Source organism: Erythrolamprus reginae, chromosome 2 (assembly GCF_031021105.1).
Source record: "Erythrolamprus reginae isolate rEryReg1 chromosome 2, rEryReg1.hap1, whole genome shotgun sequence".
Taxonomy (NCBI): Eukaryota; Metazoa; Chordata; class Lepidosauria; order Squamata; family Dipsadidae; genus Erythrolamprus; species Erythrolamprus reginae.
Window position 1 is genome coordinate 9,038,465 of NC_091951.1, and position 18,254 is coordinate 9,056,718.

The following is an 18,254-nucleotide window of genomic DNA, read 5'->3' on the forward strand; positions in this document are numbered from 1 at the left end:
AGTGGCTATTATACCCAGGGAGAGCCTTTGCCTGCGTACTCATTGCTCCAGAGATTGCGGGTTGTGAGTCCCTCCTGGTGAAATTGGACTTAGGGGTTCAGGTGGGCTTGTTGCTTATCTACCTGCCTCTCAGCTGCATGTCAACAGCTCTGCTTATGTTGCTCGAGGGGGTGGCCGGGTTGGCGGTGGAGTTCCCCGGCTGGAGGGGTTGGGAGTGGGAGGCACTGTTCTCCAGTGGTTCTCCTCCTACCTCTCCTGTCTGTCGCAGTCGGTGTTAGTGGGAGGTCAGAGGTCGATCTCTAGGCTTCTCCCTTGTGAGGTGCTTCAGGGATTGGTTCTCTCCCCCCTGCTATTTAATATCTATATGAAACCGCTGGGTGAGATCATCCAGGGGCATGGGGTGAGGTATCATCAGTATGCTGATGATACCCAGTTGTACATCTCCACCCCATGTCCAGTCAACAAAGCAGTGGAAGTGATGTGCCGGTGCCTGGAGGCTGTTAGGGTCTGGATGGGTGTCAACAGACTCAAACTCAACCCTGATAAGACAGAGTGGCTGTGATTTTGCCTCCCAAGGACAATTCCATCTGTCCGTCCATTACCCTGGGGGGGGGGAATTACTGACCCCCTCAGAGAGAGTCCGCAACTTGGGCGTCCTCCTCGATCTACAGCTAACATTAGAGAAACATCTTTCAGCTGTGGCGAGGGGGGCGTTTGCCCTATCTGGACCGGGAGTCACTGCTCACTTATGCTGTCATCATCTCGAGGTTCGACTACTGTAACGCTCTCTACATGGGACTACCTTTGAAGAGTGTTCGAAAACTTCAGATCATGCAGAATGCAGCTGCGAGAGCAATCATGGGCTTCCCTAGGTATGCCCATGTTACACCAACACTCCGCAGTCTGCATTGGTTGCCGATCAGTTTCCGGTCCCAATTCAAAGTGTTGGTTATGAACTATTATGATCTATAAAGCCCTTCATGGCATCGGACCAGAATATCTCCGGGACCGCCTTCTGCCACACGAATCCCAGTGACCAGTTAGGTCCCACAGAGTTGGCCTTCTCCGGGTCCCGTCGACCAAACAATGTTGTCTGGCGGGACCCAGGGGAAGAGCCTTCTCTGTGGCGGCTTCAACCCTCTGGAACCAGCACCCCCCGGAGATTAGGATTGCCCCCACCCTCCTTGCCTTTCGTAAACTCCTTAAAGCTCACCTCTGCCATCAGGCATGGGGGAATTGAGATATCTTCCCCAGGCCTATATAGTTTATGTATGGTATGTTTGTGTGTATGTCTTGTTTTTAAATAAGGGTTTTTTTAGATATTTTTAAATATTAGATTTGTTATTGTACATTGTTTTTATTATTGCTGTGAGCTGCCCTGAGTCTACGGAGAGGGGCGGCATACAAATCTAATAAATAATAATAATAATAATAATAATAATAATAATAATAATAATAATATATTAGATTTGTATGCCGCCCCTCTCCGAAGACTTGGGGCGGTTCACAACAATGATAAAAACAATATTATAGCAGCACAAATCTAATATTAAAAGAAATAACTAAAACCCTATCATATTAAAACCAAACAACACATACATACCAAACATAAATTATAAGGAGCCTGGGGGAAAGATGTCTCAAATCCCCCATGCCTGCCATACAAACAATAATAATAACAATAACAATAATAATGTGCAAGATTGAATCTGACTCTTAACAAATGGGACCGAGTGAACTGTGAAGGACAGTAATCTCCATACTGTCCATTTGTGAAGGAAAGCCAAGCTTCATAGAAAAAAGATGAAAACCTCAGATAAATAGCTTGCAAATTTGAAAATCAGCAGTTTACAGAAGAATACAGTAACAAAAAGCAAATAATAATGCTGGAGGACTACACGTGTGTTAATTTTTAAAAAAAATACTTTGCACTACATTATCCTAACGGAATCCCTTACCTAAGGAGGCCAAGTTCCTCTTGTGTTCCAGCATGACCTCTCGGTACAGGGCTTTTTGCTTAGGATCCAGCAGGGCCCACTCTTCCATGGAGAAAAACACAGCCACATCCTCAAACGATACCAAATTCTGATACTGGCAGAGGGGAAAAAATCCACAACGTATTCCATGACACAAGACATGATTTCAGTCTTTGCTTATTGGGCCATATCAAAGTGCAAAATTCCAGAAACAAATTGATATCGCTTACTAAGGATAGCTATATCATTTTATTTATTTATTGGATTTGTATGCCGCCCCTCTCCGTGGACTCGGGGCGGCTAACAACAGTGATAAAAACAATACGTAGCAATCCAATAATAAAACAACTAAAAACCCTTATTATAAAAACCAGACATACATACTGACATATCATGCATAAACTATAGAGCCCCAGGGGGAAAGAATATCTCAGTTCCCCCATGCCTGACAACAGAGGTGGGTTTTAAGGAGCTTACGAAAGGCGAGGAGGGCGGGGGCAATTCTGATCTCTGGGGGGAGTTGGTTCCAAAGGGTCGGGGCCACCACAGAGAAGGCTCTTCCCCTGGGTCCCGCCAAGCGACATTGTTTAGTTGACGGGACCCGGAGAAGGCCAACTCTGTGGGACCTAATCAGTCGCTAGGATTCGTGCGGCAGAAGGCGGTCCTGGAGATAATCTGGTCCGGTGTCATAAAGGGCTTTATAGGTCATAACCAACACTTGGAATTGTGACCGGAAACTGATCGGCAACCAATGCAGACTGCGGAGTGTTGGTGTAACATGGGCATTTTTGGGAAAGCCCATGATTGCTCTCGCAGCTGCATTCTGCACGATCTGGAGTTTCCGAACACTCTTCAAAGGTAGCCCCATGTAGAGAGCGTTACAGTAGTCGAACCTCGAGGTGATGAGGGCATGAGTGACTGTGAGCAGTGACTCCTGGTCCAGATAGGGCCGCAACTGGTGCACCAGGCGAACCTGGGCAAACGCCCCCTCGCCACAGCTGAAAGATGTTTCTCTAATGTGAGCTGTGGATCGAGGAGGATGCCCAAGTTGCGAACCTTCTCTGAGGGGGTTAGTGATCCCCCCCCCAGGGTAATGGACGGACAGATGGAATTGTCCTTGGGAGGCAAAACCCACAGCCACTCTGTCTTATCAGGGTTGAGTTGTGGTTCTACATCCTTAATTTTTTGGACAGACCTTTTTTTGAGTTGTTCTCACACGCAAGTGACAAGAGGGCCACGGCTTCTTACAAAACTTGTTAGTTTGGTGATCTGAGAGATTTGTGATTGTAATTTTGTTTGCTCTAGTAGACATAACCTGGGGCACATATCATTGATTTTCCACCGGTAGTTATATGCCCTAATTTTGGATAGTGCATAAATTCTATAAATTCTCGATTCAGCTTTAACAGCTGTAGCAGATGTTCTTGTATCTACACCCAAAAAACATCTCAAATGCTGTGACTGTGGTTGAGCATAGACCAAAACTCTGCTCCATACAAGAGCATAGGGGTAACCTTAACTTTATAAACTTTAATTAATGGAGCTAGGGATCCTGAGTAACTGTGATTCAGTAAATTCAAATGAGCTTTTTGCTCTAAATGTACTCCGTTGATGGCAAGCCCAAGATCCAGTCTTTGAAAAGGTTACGCCTAAATATTCAAAATAACCTGTTCAATTGGTTCACCATCTAATTGCCACCTAAATTGCACCTTCCAAAAACACCATTATTTTTTATTTAGATTTACTATTTATTTATTTGATTTTTTTAAATGCCACCCTTCTCCTTACTCAGGCCGGCCCTCTGGAATCAACTCCCCCTGGAGATTCGTACGGCCCCCACCCTCCTTGCCTTCCGTAAGAGTGTGAAGACTCACTTATGCCACCAGGCCTGGGGATATTCGATCTTTGCCCCCTGCCCAATGAATGTGTGAGAGAATGTGGAGTGAATGGAATGTTTTTTATGGGGTTTTTTTTGGTGTGTGTGTGTGTGTGTGTGTGCGTCTAGAATTTTAATTAGTTAATTGCATTATATTATTTATTTATTGGATTTGTATGCCGCCCCTCTCCGGAGACTCGGGGCGGCTAAGAGCAATAACAAAACAGCATATAATAATAATCCAATACTAAAAACAGTTAAAAGCCCATTATTATAAAAAACCAAACATACATACAGACATACCATGCATAAAATTATATGCCGTGAGCCACCCCGAGTCCTCAGAGAGGGGCGGCATAGAAATCCAATTAATAAATAAAGAATAAATAAATGTTAGCAGTAGCGCTTTTTAACAGAGCCAGCATATTAGGGAGTTATCCTGGCAATAAGAGTCTCGGTGATGCTGTGGTTAAGAGTGCCATATTGCAAGCTACTTCTGCCGATCACCATCTGCTGGCAGTTTGGCAGATTGAATCTCAGTAGGCTCAAGGTTGACTCAGCCTTCCATCCTTCCAAGGTCGGTAAAATGAGGACCCAGATTGTTGGGGGCAATACGCTTACTCTATGTAAACTACTTAAGAGAGGGCTTTAAAGCACTGTGAAGGGGTATATAAGTCTAAATACTAAATACAAAAGCAGCAAAAAAGGGTCTCCTTTTATATGATTAATGATTAAATTGGATCAATGTGGATGATTGTATAAGAGTTTTCATCAGGAGTCTAGGTTGTATTTTAAGAAATTAGAGCACTAGTTTACTCCACAGTATTTCTCCGTTTATAATATCAAGGGGTCTCCTTTTATACGTTTAAATTGGATCAATGTGGATGATTGTATAAGGGTTTTAGGGTGGTTTTTTTTTTTTTACTAATTTCACATATGTTTTTAAATAATTAGAATTCTCATGTATATTGTTTGTGTTTACAATGTTGTACGCAGCCCTGAGTTGCTTCAAGAAGGGCGGCATGGAAATCTATTTAATAAATAATAATAAATAAATATGCATATTTGGCAATTAGATGGTTCAAATCAGTTATCAATAGTAGGTGGGCTTTGTCTAAAACCTGCTTGTTCTTCTGTGAAGATATTGTTTTCTTCTACCCAGATTTCAATTTCTCTTCAAAAGGTACCTACCATATCTGTTTGCTGCAATGTCAATCGAGCAGTGGAAGTGATGTGCTGGTGCCTGGAAGCTGTTGGGGTGTCAACAGACTCAAACTCAACCCTGATAACACGGAGTGGGTGTGGGTTTTGCCTCCCAAGGACAATTCCATCTGTCCGTCCATCACCCTGGGGGTGGAGTCATTGCCCCCCTCAGAGAGGGTCCGCAACTTGGGCGTCCTCCTCGATCCACAGCTCACATTAGAGAAACATCTTTCAGCTGTGGCGAGGGGGGCGTTTGCCAAGGTTCGCCTGGTGCACCAGTTGCGGCCCTATTTGGACCGGGAGTCACTGCTCACAGTCACTCATGCCCTCATCACCTCGAGGCTCGACTACTGTAATACTCTCTACATGGGGCTACCTTTGAAAAGTGTTCGGAAACTTCAGATTGTGCAGAATGCAGCTAAGAGAGCAATCATGGGCTTCCCTAAATGTGCCCATGTAACACCAACACTCCGCAGTCTGCATTGGTTGCCGATCAGTTTCCGGTCACAATTCAAAGTGTTGGTTATGACCTATAAAGCCTTCATGGCATTGGACCAGAATATCTCCGGGACTGCCTTCTGCCGCACGAATCCCAGCAACCCCAAAGTTGGCCTTCTCCGGGTCCCATCGGGGCCCAGGGGAAGAGCCTTCTCTGTGTCGGCCCCAGCCCTCTGGAACCAACTCCCCCCGGAGATTAGAATTGCCCCCACCCTTCTCGCCTTTCGTAAGCTCCTTAAAACCCACCTCTGCCGTCAGGCATGGGGGAACTGAGATACAATTTATGCATGGTATGTTTGTTTGTAGGTATGATTAGTTTTACAATAAGGGGTTTTTAGTTGTTTTAGTATTGGATTTACATGTTGTTTTTTATTATTGTTGTTGGCCGCCCCGAGTCCACGGAGGGGTGGCATACAAATCCAATAAATAAATAAATAAATAATTACTAGGGTCCTTTTTAAAACGTAAGAACATAAGAAGAGCCATGCTGAATCGAGCCAAAGCCCATTCTGTGTCACTCAGTGGCCCGCAAATTGTACATGGGAATCTTGAGCAGAAAGAGAAGGCAAAACCCTCCCTTTCTCTTGACTCCCAACAAATACCCAAGGGAATCCTGCCTGCCTCAACCAACATAGAAGCGGCACTTGAACCATTTTTATTTCCTGTTATATATACAGAATAGAATAGAATAGAATTTTATTGGCCAAGTGTGACTGGACACACAAGGAATTTTGTCTTGACAACTATATATCGGACAACTATTGCCATCCTCCACCCATCTGGTATATGGCAGGTATTATTTATATGTGTTAAAAAAAACTGCCAATATTGGACCCCACCAACTGGGAAATTTCTTGAATAATTCTGCTGGTAAAAAATCCTCACCTGGGACTTTATTGTTCTTTAAGCTTTTAATGATGGGTTGTATTTCCTTTTCTGAGATTGGTGGCTAAAGGGGGGGCAGTTCTACAGTTTACTAATCACTGCTTAAAGACAGGTTCCGTGAAAGCAAACAAACACTGATAATTCTCATATGAACATTCCTAACAATGAAAACTTCCATGAATTACATGTGAGTCTTCTCAATGAAAAATCTCCAGACCTTCCCAGTAGAGAAGGGGTCCCCAAACTTGGCAACTTTAAGACTTGTGGACTTCAACTCCCAGAATTCTCCAGCCAGCTATGCAGTCCACATGTCTTAAAGTTGCCAAGTTCGAAGACCTCTGCAGTAGAGCAAATGAGCATATTGGATATTGGATTTAGTAGGATATTTTGTAGGGCATTGAATTTAGTAGTTGGAACATTAAAAGGTACCCGGGGGGAGGAGAGAATCCTCCTACCTGCATTGGAAGCTCAACCGCTGTTGATCCTCCATTAGAAAGAACTGAGGTTTCAGGAGATGAAGGCAAGGCCATGAGAGAGTCTAGGAGTGAAAAAAAGAGCAAGGGAATAATTTGGTATCAAACATCCGTGAGAAAATATTATTTTGCTGAAAGAGTAGTAGATCCTTGGAACAAACTTCCATCAGACGTGGTTGGTAAATCCACAGTAACTGAATTTAAACATGCCTGGGATAAACATAGATCCATCCTAAGATAAAAATACAGGAAATAGTATAAGGGCAGACTAGATAGACCATGAGGTCTTTTTCTGCCGTCAGTCTTCTATGTTTCTAAACATCCTAAGGATACTCTTGCAGCTATAGTGCAGAAGGCTGATTTTAGCCTATTTCTAGGCTAGCTAGGGAAGCACTTTGTTGGAGTTCCTTGCAGCCACAGCAACAATACATAAAAGCTGGGCGAGAAGAAAACAGAAAGGTGTGGAAGGGATTGGATGGAGAGGCCACTCTCTCAGCCATGAATGTATTAAACTCTGTTAAACTGCGATTCTATAATGTTCACCTTCCCTAGATCAGACAAGTGATCTAGGGAAGGTGATAAGGGAAGTGTTTTTAATAGGAAAGTGAACACAAGAACAAGGGGACACAATCTGAAGTTAGTTGGGGAAAAGATGGAAAGCAACATGAGAAAATATTATTTTACTGAAAGAGTAGTAGATCCTTGGAACAAACTTCCAGCAGACGTGGTAGATAAATCCACATGCCTGGGATAAACATATATCCATCCTAAGATAAAATACAGAAAATAGTATAAGGGCAGACTAGATGGACCATGAGGTCTTTTTCTGCCATCAGACTTCTATGTTTCTAAATTAATATCTAAAATGTTCTTCACAAGTAAGATAATTTCAATAACTTTTTATAGACAAGAATTGGAATAGTTTTATAAAATGGTTATATATTCAGGAAGACTACAAAAATTCTTTTCCACAGCTGAGACTTGCCTTTTGGAATAGCCTATCCCAAAATGGGGAACTAGGGCCCTTTTATGATAGGTGGACTTCAACTCCCAGAATACCTGAGCAAGCTGACTGAGGAATGCTGGGAGTTGAAGTCCACCAGTCCAAAAAAGGCCACACTTCCCCACCCCTGGCTTACAGCCATGTTTAAAAAATAAAAATAACTTGGAAGCTGTAAAATACATGGATTTCAACCCACATGGGGAATTCAGGAAGTTGAAACCCACAGATCATAAATTTGCCAAGGTTGAGAAATAATGGTTCCCAGGAAAAAAATGACGATACTGCTGTGCGGGTCTGTGAGACCCGAAATCAAAGTTTGAGACCCTGTAAAAAAATTTCCCTGCATATCTGAAACTTGAAATTTCATGACTTTGCATCATTTCAGGAGTTCTCTCTATGATAATTTTTTTGGGGGGGTGTGGGGGCTTCTTTCTTGCTGAAAAAAAAAGTCCCTAGAGTTCTGTTCCTGGGTCACCCTGACCCGGACCGAAAATTTTTCATTTGAGGTGCTTATGTTTGGTCAATTTGAAAACTTTTTTCACTTGGAAAGTAGTCTGAATATTTCTGCACACAATATGAAAATTGAACTGAAAAAATTATGCTTATTGGTTTATTTTGATCATAAAAGGCAGTCCCCCCCCTTTATTTGTGAACTTTTTTTCAATTTATAGATAGTTTAGCTTGCAAAATGCGTTCAATTTTACTAAAGTTGTTGTGGGATTGGTAGTTTGAATATTTCTGAACATAAGAAAAATATAAATGAACTGAAAAAAATGATGCTTATTTTATGTGCAAAATAAACAAATAAGCATCCATTTTTTCCAGTTCAATTTTTATATCATTATGTTAAGAAATGTTCACGCTACCATTTCCACACCAACTTTAGTAAAATAAAATGCATTTTGCAAGCAAAACTATCTATAAATTGAAAAAAAAATTCACAAAAACAGGGCGGGTGCATTTTATCAGCAAAATAAACCAATAAGCATTGATTTTTTCGTTTCAATTTTCATTTCATTGTGTGCAGAAATTTTCAAACCTGTTTCCAAGTGAAAAAAAGCTTTCAAAAAGACCAAATGTATTGAGCAGCACACCAGGGTTAAATGCACTTAAGGCTATTTAAATGCACACAAGTTTAGCAATGCAGTTAAACTGAATTAAATTGAGTTAAATTAAATGGAAGGGAATTTAGCGATGAAAGCAACGAGGGTAAAGGGATTAAAAGGCATCAGAAGGAGACTTTACTCGACACTCTCTCCGGAGGCGGCTCCTCTTGACCAACTCCCCCAAACAATGGCTCCTGGGAGGGATGGCCCCATTTTCTTCCCGCCACTTTCGCAGCCATTAAACCTCAAGCCTCCTGGATCTGAAACAGACAATTGAAGCGACGGGAAACGATCAGGAAGGACCAGCAAAAAAAGCAATAGATAAAATAAAAGGATAATCTCCCCAGGGAGAAAGTGGGGATTGTAGGAGAGATATTAGCAGTTCCCCCAAGAAGCTGCATTGAAATGTGCAAGCATTTCCCCAGATGGGAAAGAAGGAGGGAGCTTGTTACCTGGCGCCCGTAGGAAAAGGCGGCTCGGTTCCTCGTTCCAAGAGATGCGCGCGCCGCCTAAGCGTCCTTCTTCCTGACCCCCCTGACCGGAAAGACCCCAGCTAAGGGTTTGCAGAGCTCATTGCAACTGGAAGGCCTGATAGCTCCTCCCCTCTCCGTCTAGATCCTCCCATTCCCTTAAAGGGCGGAAAGCGCCGATCACTTGGCGTTCCCTTGCTTTTCCCGCCTTCTTCCCCGCTCCTGAGGGCCAGGGAAGGGTCAGCCTGGCAGCGAGTCCAGAGTTCCTTTGTCCCCGGCAGTTAAAGAAAGAGGGGGAGAGAGGGAGGGGACGAAAGTTGAAACCCAGGGAGGAGAGAGGCGGAGGGAAAGGGAAGCGGGGCCGCAAAATTAAGAAGGGGAATCGCCCTTTAATAGAATAAGAGTTGGGAGGGTCCTTGGAGATAGAAACATAGAAACATAGATCTTTTAGGTCTAGAGCAGTGTTTCCCAATTTCACAAAATTGCACACTAAAATGTGGTAGGAAGGGAAGATTCCCCCCCCCCCCACGCTCCTGCACCCAGCCCTTGCCTAAAATGATGGAACTGTGCCCCCAAGTTCCTTTCAGTGGGACAACAGCCCCAGTCCGCCCAGCCCAACCCATTAAACGGGGGAAGAGGGACCTATGGGGGAGCCTGTTAAGGAGTCCATATGTTGCCTGTTTTATTTATTTATTATTTATTTATTTATTTATTATTAGAGTTGAAAGGGACCTTACATGTCATCGAGTTCAACCCCCTGCCTGAGCAGGAAATCCTTCATCACCCCAGCCAAATGGCAGTCCAATCTCCTCTTGAAAGTGTCCAAAGTTGGGGAGTCCACAACCTCCGCTGGCAGGACGTTCCACTGGTTGATTGCTCTCATCTGCCTATCTTTAACTGACCCCAGTTTCACCAGTTCCCTGAACAAATGACTTCTGTTTGGAGTAAAACAGCATTTACTGACCTAGAAAGGAAGCAAAACAACACATGCTTACATTACGGAAACTCACATAAGGCAAAAATCATAAGGAGGATTTTTCAAAGGGCTGTTCAGTTTAGTGGTCTGACTGAAAACACTTGCTTTCTCTTGTAGTGTGTTAAAAGGTTTCCCCTGTTGCTAGAAAGCCTAACAGTTGAATTTTGCAAAGTCCTAAAGTCAGCTGGTCTGTTCTATTCCAGGTGATGCCAAGCTGGCTGGGGAATTCTGGGAGTTGAAGTCCAGATATCTTCAAGTTGCCATGGTTAGGAAACACTGGTTTAGAGCAGGGGTAGGCAAAGTTGGCTCTTCTATGATATGTGGACTTCAACTCCCAGAATTCCTGAGCTTGCCTGATTGGCTCAGGAATTCTGGAAGTTGAAGTCCACAAGTCACTGAAGAGTCAACTTTGCCTACCCCTGGTCCAGAGGGTCATTAGAAGCTCTCCAAGGTTATTTTATTTAATTTGTCCAATACACAATGAGGGGTTTAGTAGGTGTGTGTGTGTATATATATAGACTTCAACTTGTGGACTTCAACTCTCAGAATTCCTGAGCCAATCAGGCAAGCTCAGGAATTCTGGGAGTTGAAGTCCACATGTCATAGAAGAGCCAACTTTGCCTACCCCTGCTCTAGACCTAAAAGATCTAGACCATATTTGGACTTCAACTCCCAGAATTATATATATATATATACACACATAGTATATATATACTATATACATATATATACATATACACACATAATATATATATACACACATAGTAAAATACATGATGAAGGTTATAGAGGAGATACTCATAGTAAAATATATCCAAGAAAGAATAGAATAGAAGTTATAGGAATAGAACATAGCAATGAAAGAATAGAAGAAGAGATATAGGAATAGAAGAAAGGTATAGGAGATATAGGAGAGCAGTAAGACGGGACAGAAGGCACTCTAGTGCAGTGTTTCCCAACCTTGGCAACTTGAAGATATCTGGACTTCAACTCCCAGAATTCCCCAGGAGGAAGGAACTATAAGCATTTCTTGCTTGGGCTGTGCAAAGTCCTAGCTGGGGCATCCACGTGCGAAGCGGAGAAAGGAAGGAAGGAAGGAAGGAAGGAAGGAAGGAAGGAAGGAAGGAAGGAAGGAAGGAAGGAAGGAAGGAAGGAAGGAAGCGTGGCCGGTGGGGCTGCGAGGACAGAACCCTGTGGTACCCCACTGCCTACATTCTTCCATGTGGATTTGGAACCGTTGAGGACAACTCGTTGGGTGATCATATTATCTTTTAATATCCAGCCTATTGTCTTGTAGTTTACTAAATATTTATACACCTTCCCAATCAGTTTCCCTTGATTTTGGATTAATAATTTCCCTAATACTGTATATTATTATCTTTCTTAAATATAAATATTCTTACAGGACTTCCAATGTTAGTAGAGGGAGCCCTCTAGTGGCTTTTGCTGCTAAGAATTGCCAATATTGCAGGAATATTGCATGTGTGTGAGAGTGTGATAAGGAGAAACAGTGCTTTTATTTCTCAAGCGTTTCTCACAATCAAAATTAGCAACTGAGAAAATGAATTATGGGTGTGGGCACTCGTGCAGGCATGATAGTGTGTGCGCATGCGCTTTCGGCACCTGGGGGTAAAATGGTTCGCCATCACTGACCTAGGTGCTGGAAATGCAAAAAGGAAAATAGATCATTCTATCGGTGTCCAAAAACAAGAACTTATTGGAACATGATAGGGAACTGGTTGAAAGAAATTATGAAGGAGGAAATTGAGAAAAATCCAGAATTTTTTCTATTAGGAATTTCTTCTTCTTCTTCTTCTTCTTCTTCTTCTTCTTCTTCTTCTTCTTCTTCTTATTATTATTATTATTATTATTATTATTATTATTTAGATTTGTATGCCGCCCCTCTCCGAAGACTCCAATAAAATGTATAAAAAAGAAATCAAATAATTTTATAGCAGCAAGGATAACCTATGCCTAGTTAAAAAGAAACGATAATTAAAACAATAATGGAATGTGCCAAAATGGACATTTTGACCAAGAAATAGAAGGGAAGGAGGACTGAGACTAATTTTATAAATTTTATAATTGGCTAAAAAAGAGAAATGTACGAAGGAAGTGAAAACAGAAAGCCAAAAAAAAGATTTATAATGGATTTTCATATTTTGAATTGCAAACAAAAATTATGCAAGCATAAACATTAACAAAACAAACATTATGTATATGTATATGTATATACACACACACACACACACACACACACACACACACACTATCTCCATTAAAGCTTCTGATTGAAATTGGGATGTAAATATCCCAACTATGTGTATTTTGTGTTTGTCTTGTATGTGTGTTTTGTTTTAAATTAAAAAAAATTAAAAAAAAGAAACTCTAGAGAAAGTGCAGAGGAGAGCAACCTGGATGATTAGGGGACTGGAAACTCAACCTTCCGAAGAGCGGTTACAAGAACTGGGCATGGCTAGTCTGGAGAAGGATCAGGGAAGACATGATAACAGTGTTCCAATACTTGAGGGGCTATCACACAGAGGAGGGGGTCAGACTGTTTTCCAAGGCATCAGAAGGCCAGACAAGGAAAAATGGATGAAAACTGACAAAGGAGAGATTCAATCTGCAAATAATAATAATAATAACAACAACAACAATAATAACAACAATAATAATAATAAGTGGAACACTCAAAAAGGAGACAGAAGGACTAATACTGGTGGCACAAGAACAGGCCATTAGAAGAAATGCTGTCAAAGCAAGAATTGAAAAATCAACAGACGATCCAAAGTGCAAACTCTGTAAAGAAACAGAGGAAACAATCGATCACATACTCAGCTGCTGCAAAAAGATCGCACAGACTGACTACATGCATAGACACGATGCTGTGGCATAGACGATCCACTGGAACTTGTGCCGGAACTACCATTTACCAGTGGCAAAGAACTGGTGGGATCATAAACCCGAAAAAGTGGTCGAAAGTGAGCAAGCAAAACTACTGTGGGACTTCCGACTTCAGACTGACCGAATTCTGAAGCATAACACACCAGACATCCTGATTGTGGAGAAAAAGAAAATATGGATCATCGACATCGCAATCCCAGGAGACAGCAGAATTGAGGAGAAGCAGCTAGAGAAATTAGTGAAATACGAAGATCTAAAAATCGAGCTGCAACGACTCTGGCATAAGCCTGTGAAAGTGGTCCCAGTGGTACTTGGCACGCTGGGCGCAGGGCCAAAGGATCTCAGCGGACATTTGAAAACCATCGGAATTTATTGCAAAAGGCCGCTTTACTGGGATTGGCAAACATAATTCGCTGCTACATCACACAGTCCTAGGTGCTTGGGAAGTGCCCGACTGGTGATGAAATACGAAATCCAGCATAGTGATCTCGTTTGCTGTGTTGTATTGACATAATAATAATAATGATGATGATGATGATGATAATAATAATAATAACAATAACAACACAAAAACAACAACAACAGAGTTGAAAGGGTCTTCTGGAGGTCTTCTAGTCCAACTCCCTGCTTAGGCAGGAAACCCTACACTAGTGTTTTTCAACCAGTGTGCTGCGGCACACTAGTGTGCCATGAGACATGGTCAGGTGTGCCGTGGGAAAATTAAACATGGGTCCCCAAAGTACGGCCCGTGTGCCGGATATGGCCCGTGGAGGCCATTTATCTGGCCTGTCGCCAGCTGCCTCCGTCTGAACATAAACATTCCCCTCACAATCCCTCCAGCTATCAGCGACAGAAAGAGTGGAGGCACAGGGAATGCTCACTGACCAATCACCTTCTAAGATTCATCCCAATCACTAGTGATGAACCAATAGCAGGCTGCCTCTCATCCACACTCAGGAAGGTCCCCGCTCGGGCTGCCATGCACTTGTCATTGTGTGGTCGCTGCGAGTAGTTGAAACTGCTACTCTTCCCCATGGTCCCAATTTCTAATCCCGGTCAGGACTGGAGGTAAATGTTGCCACCACTAGATGAAGCTTCAGAGGGCCTCAGCTGGTTATGTCTATCGTGATGGTGTATATAGATATTTGACCTTTTTCTTTTTATAAGAGGCCCCTGCAGAGGGTGATATACAATGCATCACAATGTTATCTATATTGTATATGGCCTCTTGAAAGGTCATCTTCTTAAACAGCTTGTGTCATTTTGGTTGATGGTGTGCCCCAGGATTTTGTAAATGTAAAAAATGTGCTGCGACTCAAAAAAGGTTGAAAATCACTGCCCTACAGTACTTCAGACAAATGGTGAGAGACCTCTGGCCACCTCTCCATCCCCATTCTGCACCCCGTCCCCTAATAACTCCACATCCCCGCTCCTTGCAGCCTGCCAAGACAGTCCTCTTCTAAATGCAGGAAACGTTAACTTACCTGGTATATTCTGGCCCATTTTACCCTGTGAGAGGCCTGCTTGCTTGCTCTGATCTTCAACCTCCTTTCTCTTATCCTCCCTCACCGCCTTGAGAAGATAGCATGCAGGCAGTGTGGGGAGCAGGCTGGATGGCCGGAGCTCAGCGCTGCCGCTGTTGCTGGACCTGGACCTCCTGAAAATCTTGCGGTCGCAAACATCAAGTGAAATTACGCTTCCTGAGCATGAGCAGGAAGCAAATCTCACTTTGGGCACATGTGCCTGGCCACCAGTCAGCAGGATATGCAAGCACAGTACCATTTCTGTTACCAGAATGGCATCTCCCCCGTCCGGCCAGCGGTCCCCTCACTGTTTATATCCCACCTTTGTTGTTTTTACACATAACTCAAAGTGGCACACCCATCCAGCAGTGTTCCCTCTAATTTTTTGGGGGGGTGGGCAGAAAAGTATAGTGTCTGAGTGGCAGTCCCTTTGGGACTGGGCGGCACAGAAATAATAACTAAATAAAAAACAAACAAACAAACAAACAAACAAACAAACAAATAAAAAACCCACCCTGTTTTGCCTCAGAGAATTTCAAAATAAAATACTGTACTGTGTGTCTATAACAGTGAGCTCATAATAGGGCAACTCTATCAATATCAAAATGCCACTTAAATAGTTGAGCTAGTTTCAAACTAGATTTTGATTTTCTTTCTCTCTTCCTTACTCCCATTCTTTTTCTTTCTCTTTTCCTTCCTTTCTTTTTTCTATCTGTTTCTCTCTCTTCCTCTCTCTCTCCTTCCCTCTCACTCTTTCCCTCTTGGCTTCTGGACAGGTTTGGAAAACTCTGAGTTGATGATGATTTTTAAGTGAGCGATTGTTCACTGCTCAGCTTAGAGGGAACTATGCCATCCAGCACATTTTCCTCCTGTTTTCATCAAGACAATAACCCCGTGAGGTAAGGTGGGCCGAGAGAGAGTGATTGGCTCAAGGCCACCCAGCTCGCTTTCATGGCTAAAGCAGGACTTGAACACAGGTTGTTGTGTTTTTTTCCCTGACAACTTCTGGAGACAAGCTGTTCTACTGATTCATTGTTCTCAGAATCAGGGCATTTCTTTTTAGTTCTAGGTTGGTTCTCTCCTTGATTATGTTCTGCCGGCGTGTTTCAACCGCCCGTAATTACAGGGTAATTATTCCAGGAAGACACACACCACACGATAAAAGGAAAACCCAAAAGTTTTTATAAACAGAAAAACAGAAACAGCTCCCTTTTTAAATGTCAAAAGGATTTTCTGGTACACACAAGGCACAGGTTAAATGCAATCCAATTGCTCACCCAATAACTGGGAAATTGAGTCCAATTCTAAAGTCCAGAGAGTCCACACACAATCTTGAACAGCACAAGAACCATGATCTTGATGAAACAATGAATCAGATAAACTGCCACGAGGCTAAACCAGCACGCTGTTCTTTTTATCTGTAGCACTAATTACAGCAGCCCCACCCAACCACAGGTGGCCTCATTTTCTCTTGTAATAATCCTTCAGTTGTTGTCTTCTATGCATCACTCTACGCATGCGTGGATGTGTCATTAATTCTTGTTCAGAATCCAAGGATGATACAGATGATTGATCTCCTCCTGGGCTGTCTGCCAAACTCCCCTCTTCTCTGTCACTCATGCTTCCTTGGTCAGAGGAGGCTTTGTCGACAGATTCCATCGGGAGCAAAACAGGCCTGTGGCACGTGGATGTTTCCCCCACATCCACCTGCACATTCCTTGGGGCAGGAGCTGGACCAGAGCTAACCACAACAGATTAGTTTCCATTCATTGCTTCTTCTCCTGCCTTCAGATGCTTTAGAAAATAGCTTGAGTCTTCTTGTGGCAACCCCATAAATATTGGAATGCTGCTCTCATATCATCCACTAATTCTTCTTTTTATTTAATTACACGTGCCCAACCCTGAAAGAGTTCTTCATGTGTTTTAGCCTTCAGTCCCCCAATCATCTTTGTTGCTCTTCTCTGCACTCTTTCTAGAGTCTCAACATCTTATTTATATCATGGCAACTCAACCTGGATGCATTATTTCAAGTATAATCTTACGAAGGCATTATAAAGTCATTCTATAGTAATTGTTCAGCTTTTGGGTAAGAGATTCCTCTATATATAATCACCTAGAAAAGCAGGCTCAGAAACATAGAAACATAGAAGACTGATGGCAGAAAAAGACCTCATGGTCCATCTAGTCTGCCCTTATACTATTTCCTGTATTTTATCTTACAATGGATATATGTTTATCCCAGGCATGTTTAAATTCAGTTACTGTGGATTTACCAACCACGTCTGCTGGAAGTTTGTTCCAAGGATCTACTATTCTTTCAATAAAATAATATTTTCTCATGTTGCTTTTGATCTTTCCCCCATCTAACTTCAGATTGTGTTCCCTTGTTCTTGTGTTCACTTTCCTATTAAAAACACTTCTCTCCTGGACCTTATTTAACCCTTTACCATATTTAAATGTTTCAATCATGTCCCATTTCCCTTCTGTCCTCTGGACTATACAGATTGAGTTTATTTATTTATTGTTAGAGTTGAAAGGGACCATGCAGGTCATCAAGTCCAACCCCCTGCCTGAGCAGGAATCCTAAAGCACCCCAGCCAAATGGCAGTCCAATCTCCTCTTGAAAGTGTCCAGAGTTGGGGAGTTCACAACCTCCGCAGGCAGGTTGTTCCACTGGTTGATCACTCTGACCGTCAGGAAGTTCTTCCTTACTTCTAGATTGAATCTCTCCTTGGTCAGCTTCCAGCCGTTGTTCCTCGTCTGGCCCTCTGGTGCTCTGGAGAATAGAGTGACCCCCTCCTCTCTGTGGCAACCCCTCATATACCTGTATATAGCTATCATGTCCCCCCTGGCCCTCCTTTTCTCTAGGCTATCCATGCCCAGTTCCCAGTTCATTAAGTCTTTCCTGATACGTTTTATGCTTAAGACCTTCCACCATTCTTGTAGCCCGTCTTTGGACCTGTTCAATTTTGTCTTTTTTTTTAAAATATAATTTTTATTGATTTTTTTAGAATTTTACAAAAAGCAAAAGCATAAAACATAAAAAATGTACCATCACCAAACAAGAGAATAAAAATACCCTTCACCGGGGAAGATTCCATTCTGTATCATTCATTTGCTTTATCTCTGGATTACATTATTCATTCTTTATAAAGTGATTGAATTTTATTTTTTACATTTGCATCGCTTGCTGATGTTGTTAATATATAATTCTTAACCTTCTCCCACTGCCTCATTGTAGGTGATGTCTCCAAAAATATATTGACAAAATTGAACAGGAACAGACTTTCCCCTGAAAAATAATTAATGAACTGAAACACTGGGTGGGAATTATGCTGTTAAAAAAGTTGCATCAGGC

General features: G+C 42.5%; 1 protein-coding gene across 4 annotated transcripts in view; it reads right to left on the reverse strand.

Moving 5' to 3' along the window:
- Positions 1 to 9,629, reverse strand: part of LOC139159661 (tigger transposable element-derived protein 1-like) — a 32,769-nt gene extending 23,140 nt beyond the window's left edge. The window contains exons 1-4 of one of the 4 annotated variants that reach the window (XM_070736979.1): positions 9,473 to 9,629; positions 9,160 to 9,280; positions 6,894 to 6,976; positions 1,959 to 2,091 (exon numbers count right to left, since the gene is read on the reverse strand). In XM_070736979.1, the coding sequence (XP_070593080.1) occupies positions 1,959 to 2,091; positions 6,894 to 6,976; positions 9,160 to 9,259 (316 nt within the window). In that variant the 5' untranslated portion in view covers positions 9,260 to 9,280; positions 9,473 to 9,629. The remainder of the gene's footprint in view (positions 1 to 1,958; positions 2,092 to 6,893; positions 6,977 to 9,159; positions 9,281 to 9,472) is intronic. The other 3 variants (XM_070736978.1, XM_070736981.1, XM_070736980.1) reach the window with 3 other exon arrangements.
- Between the last annotated feature and the right edge of the window lie 8,625 nt (positions 9,630 to 18,254).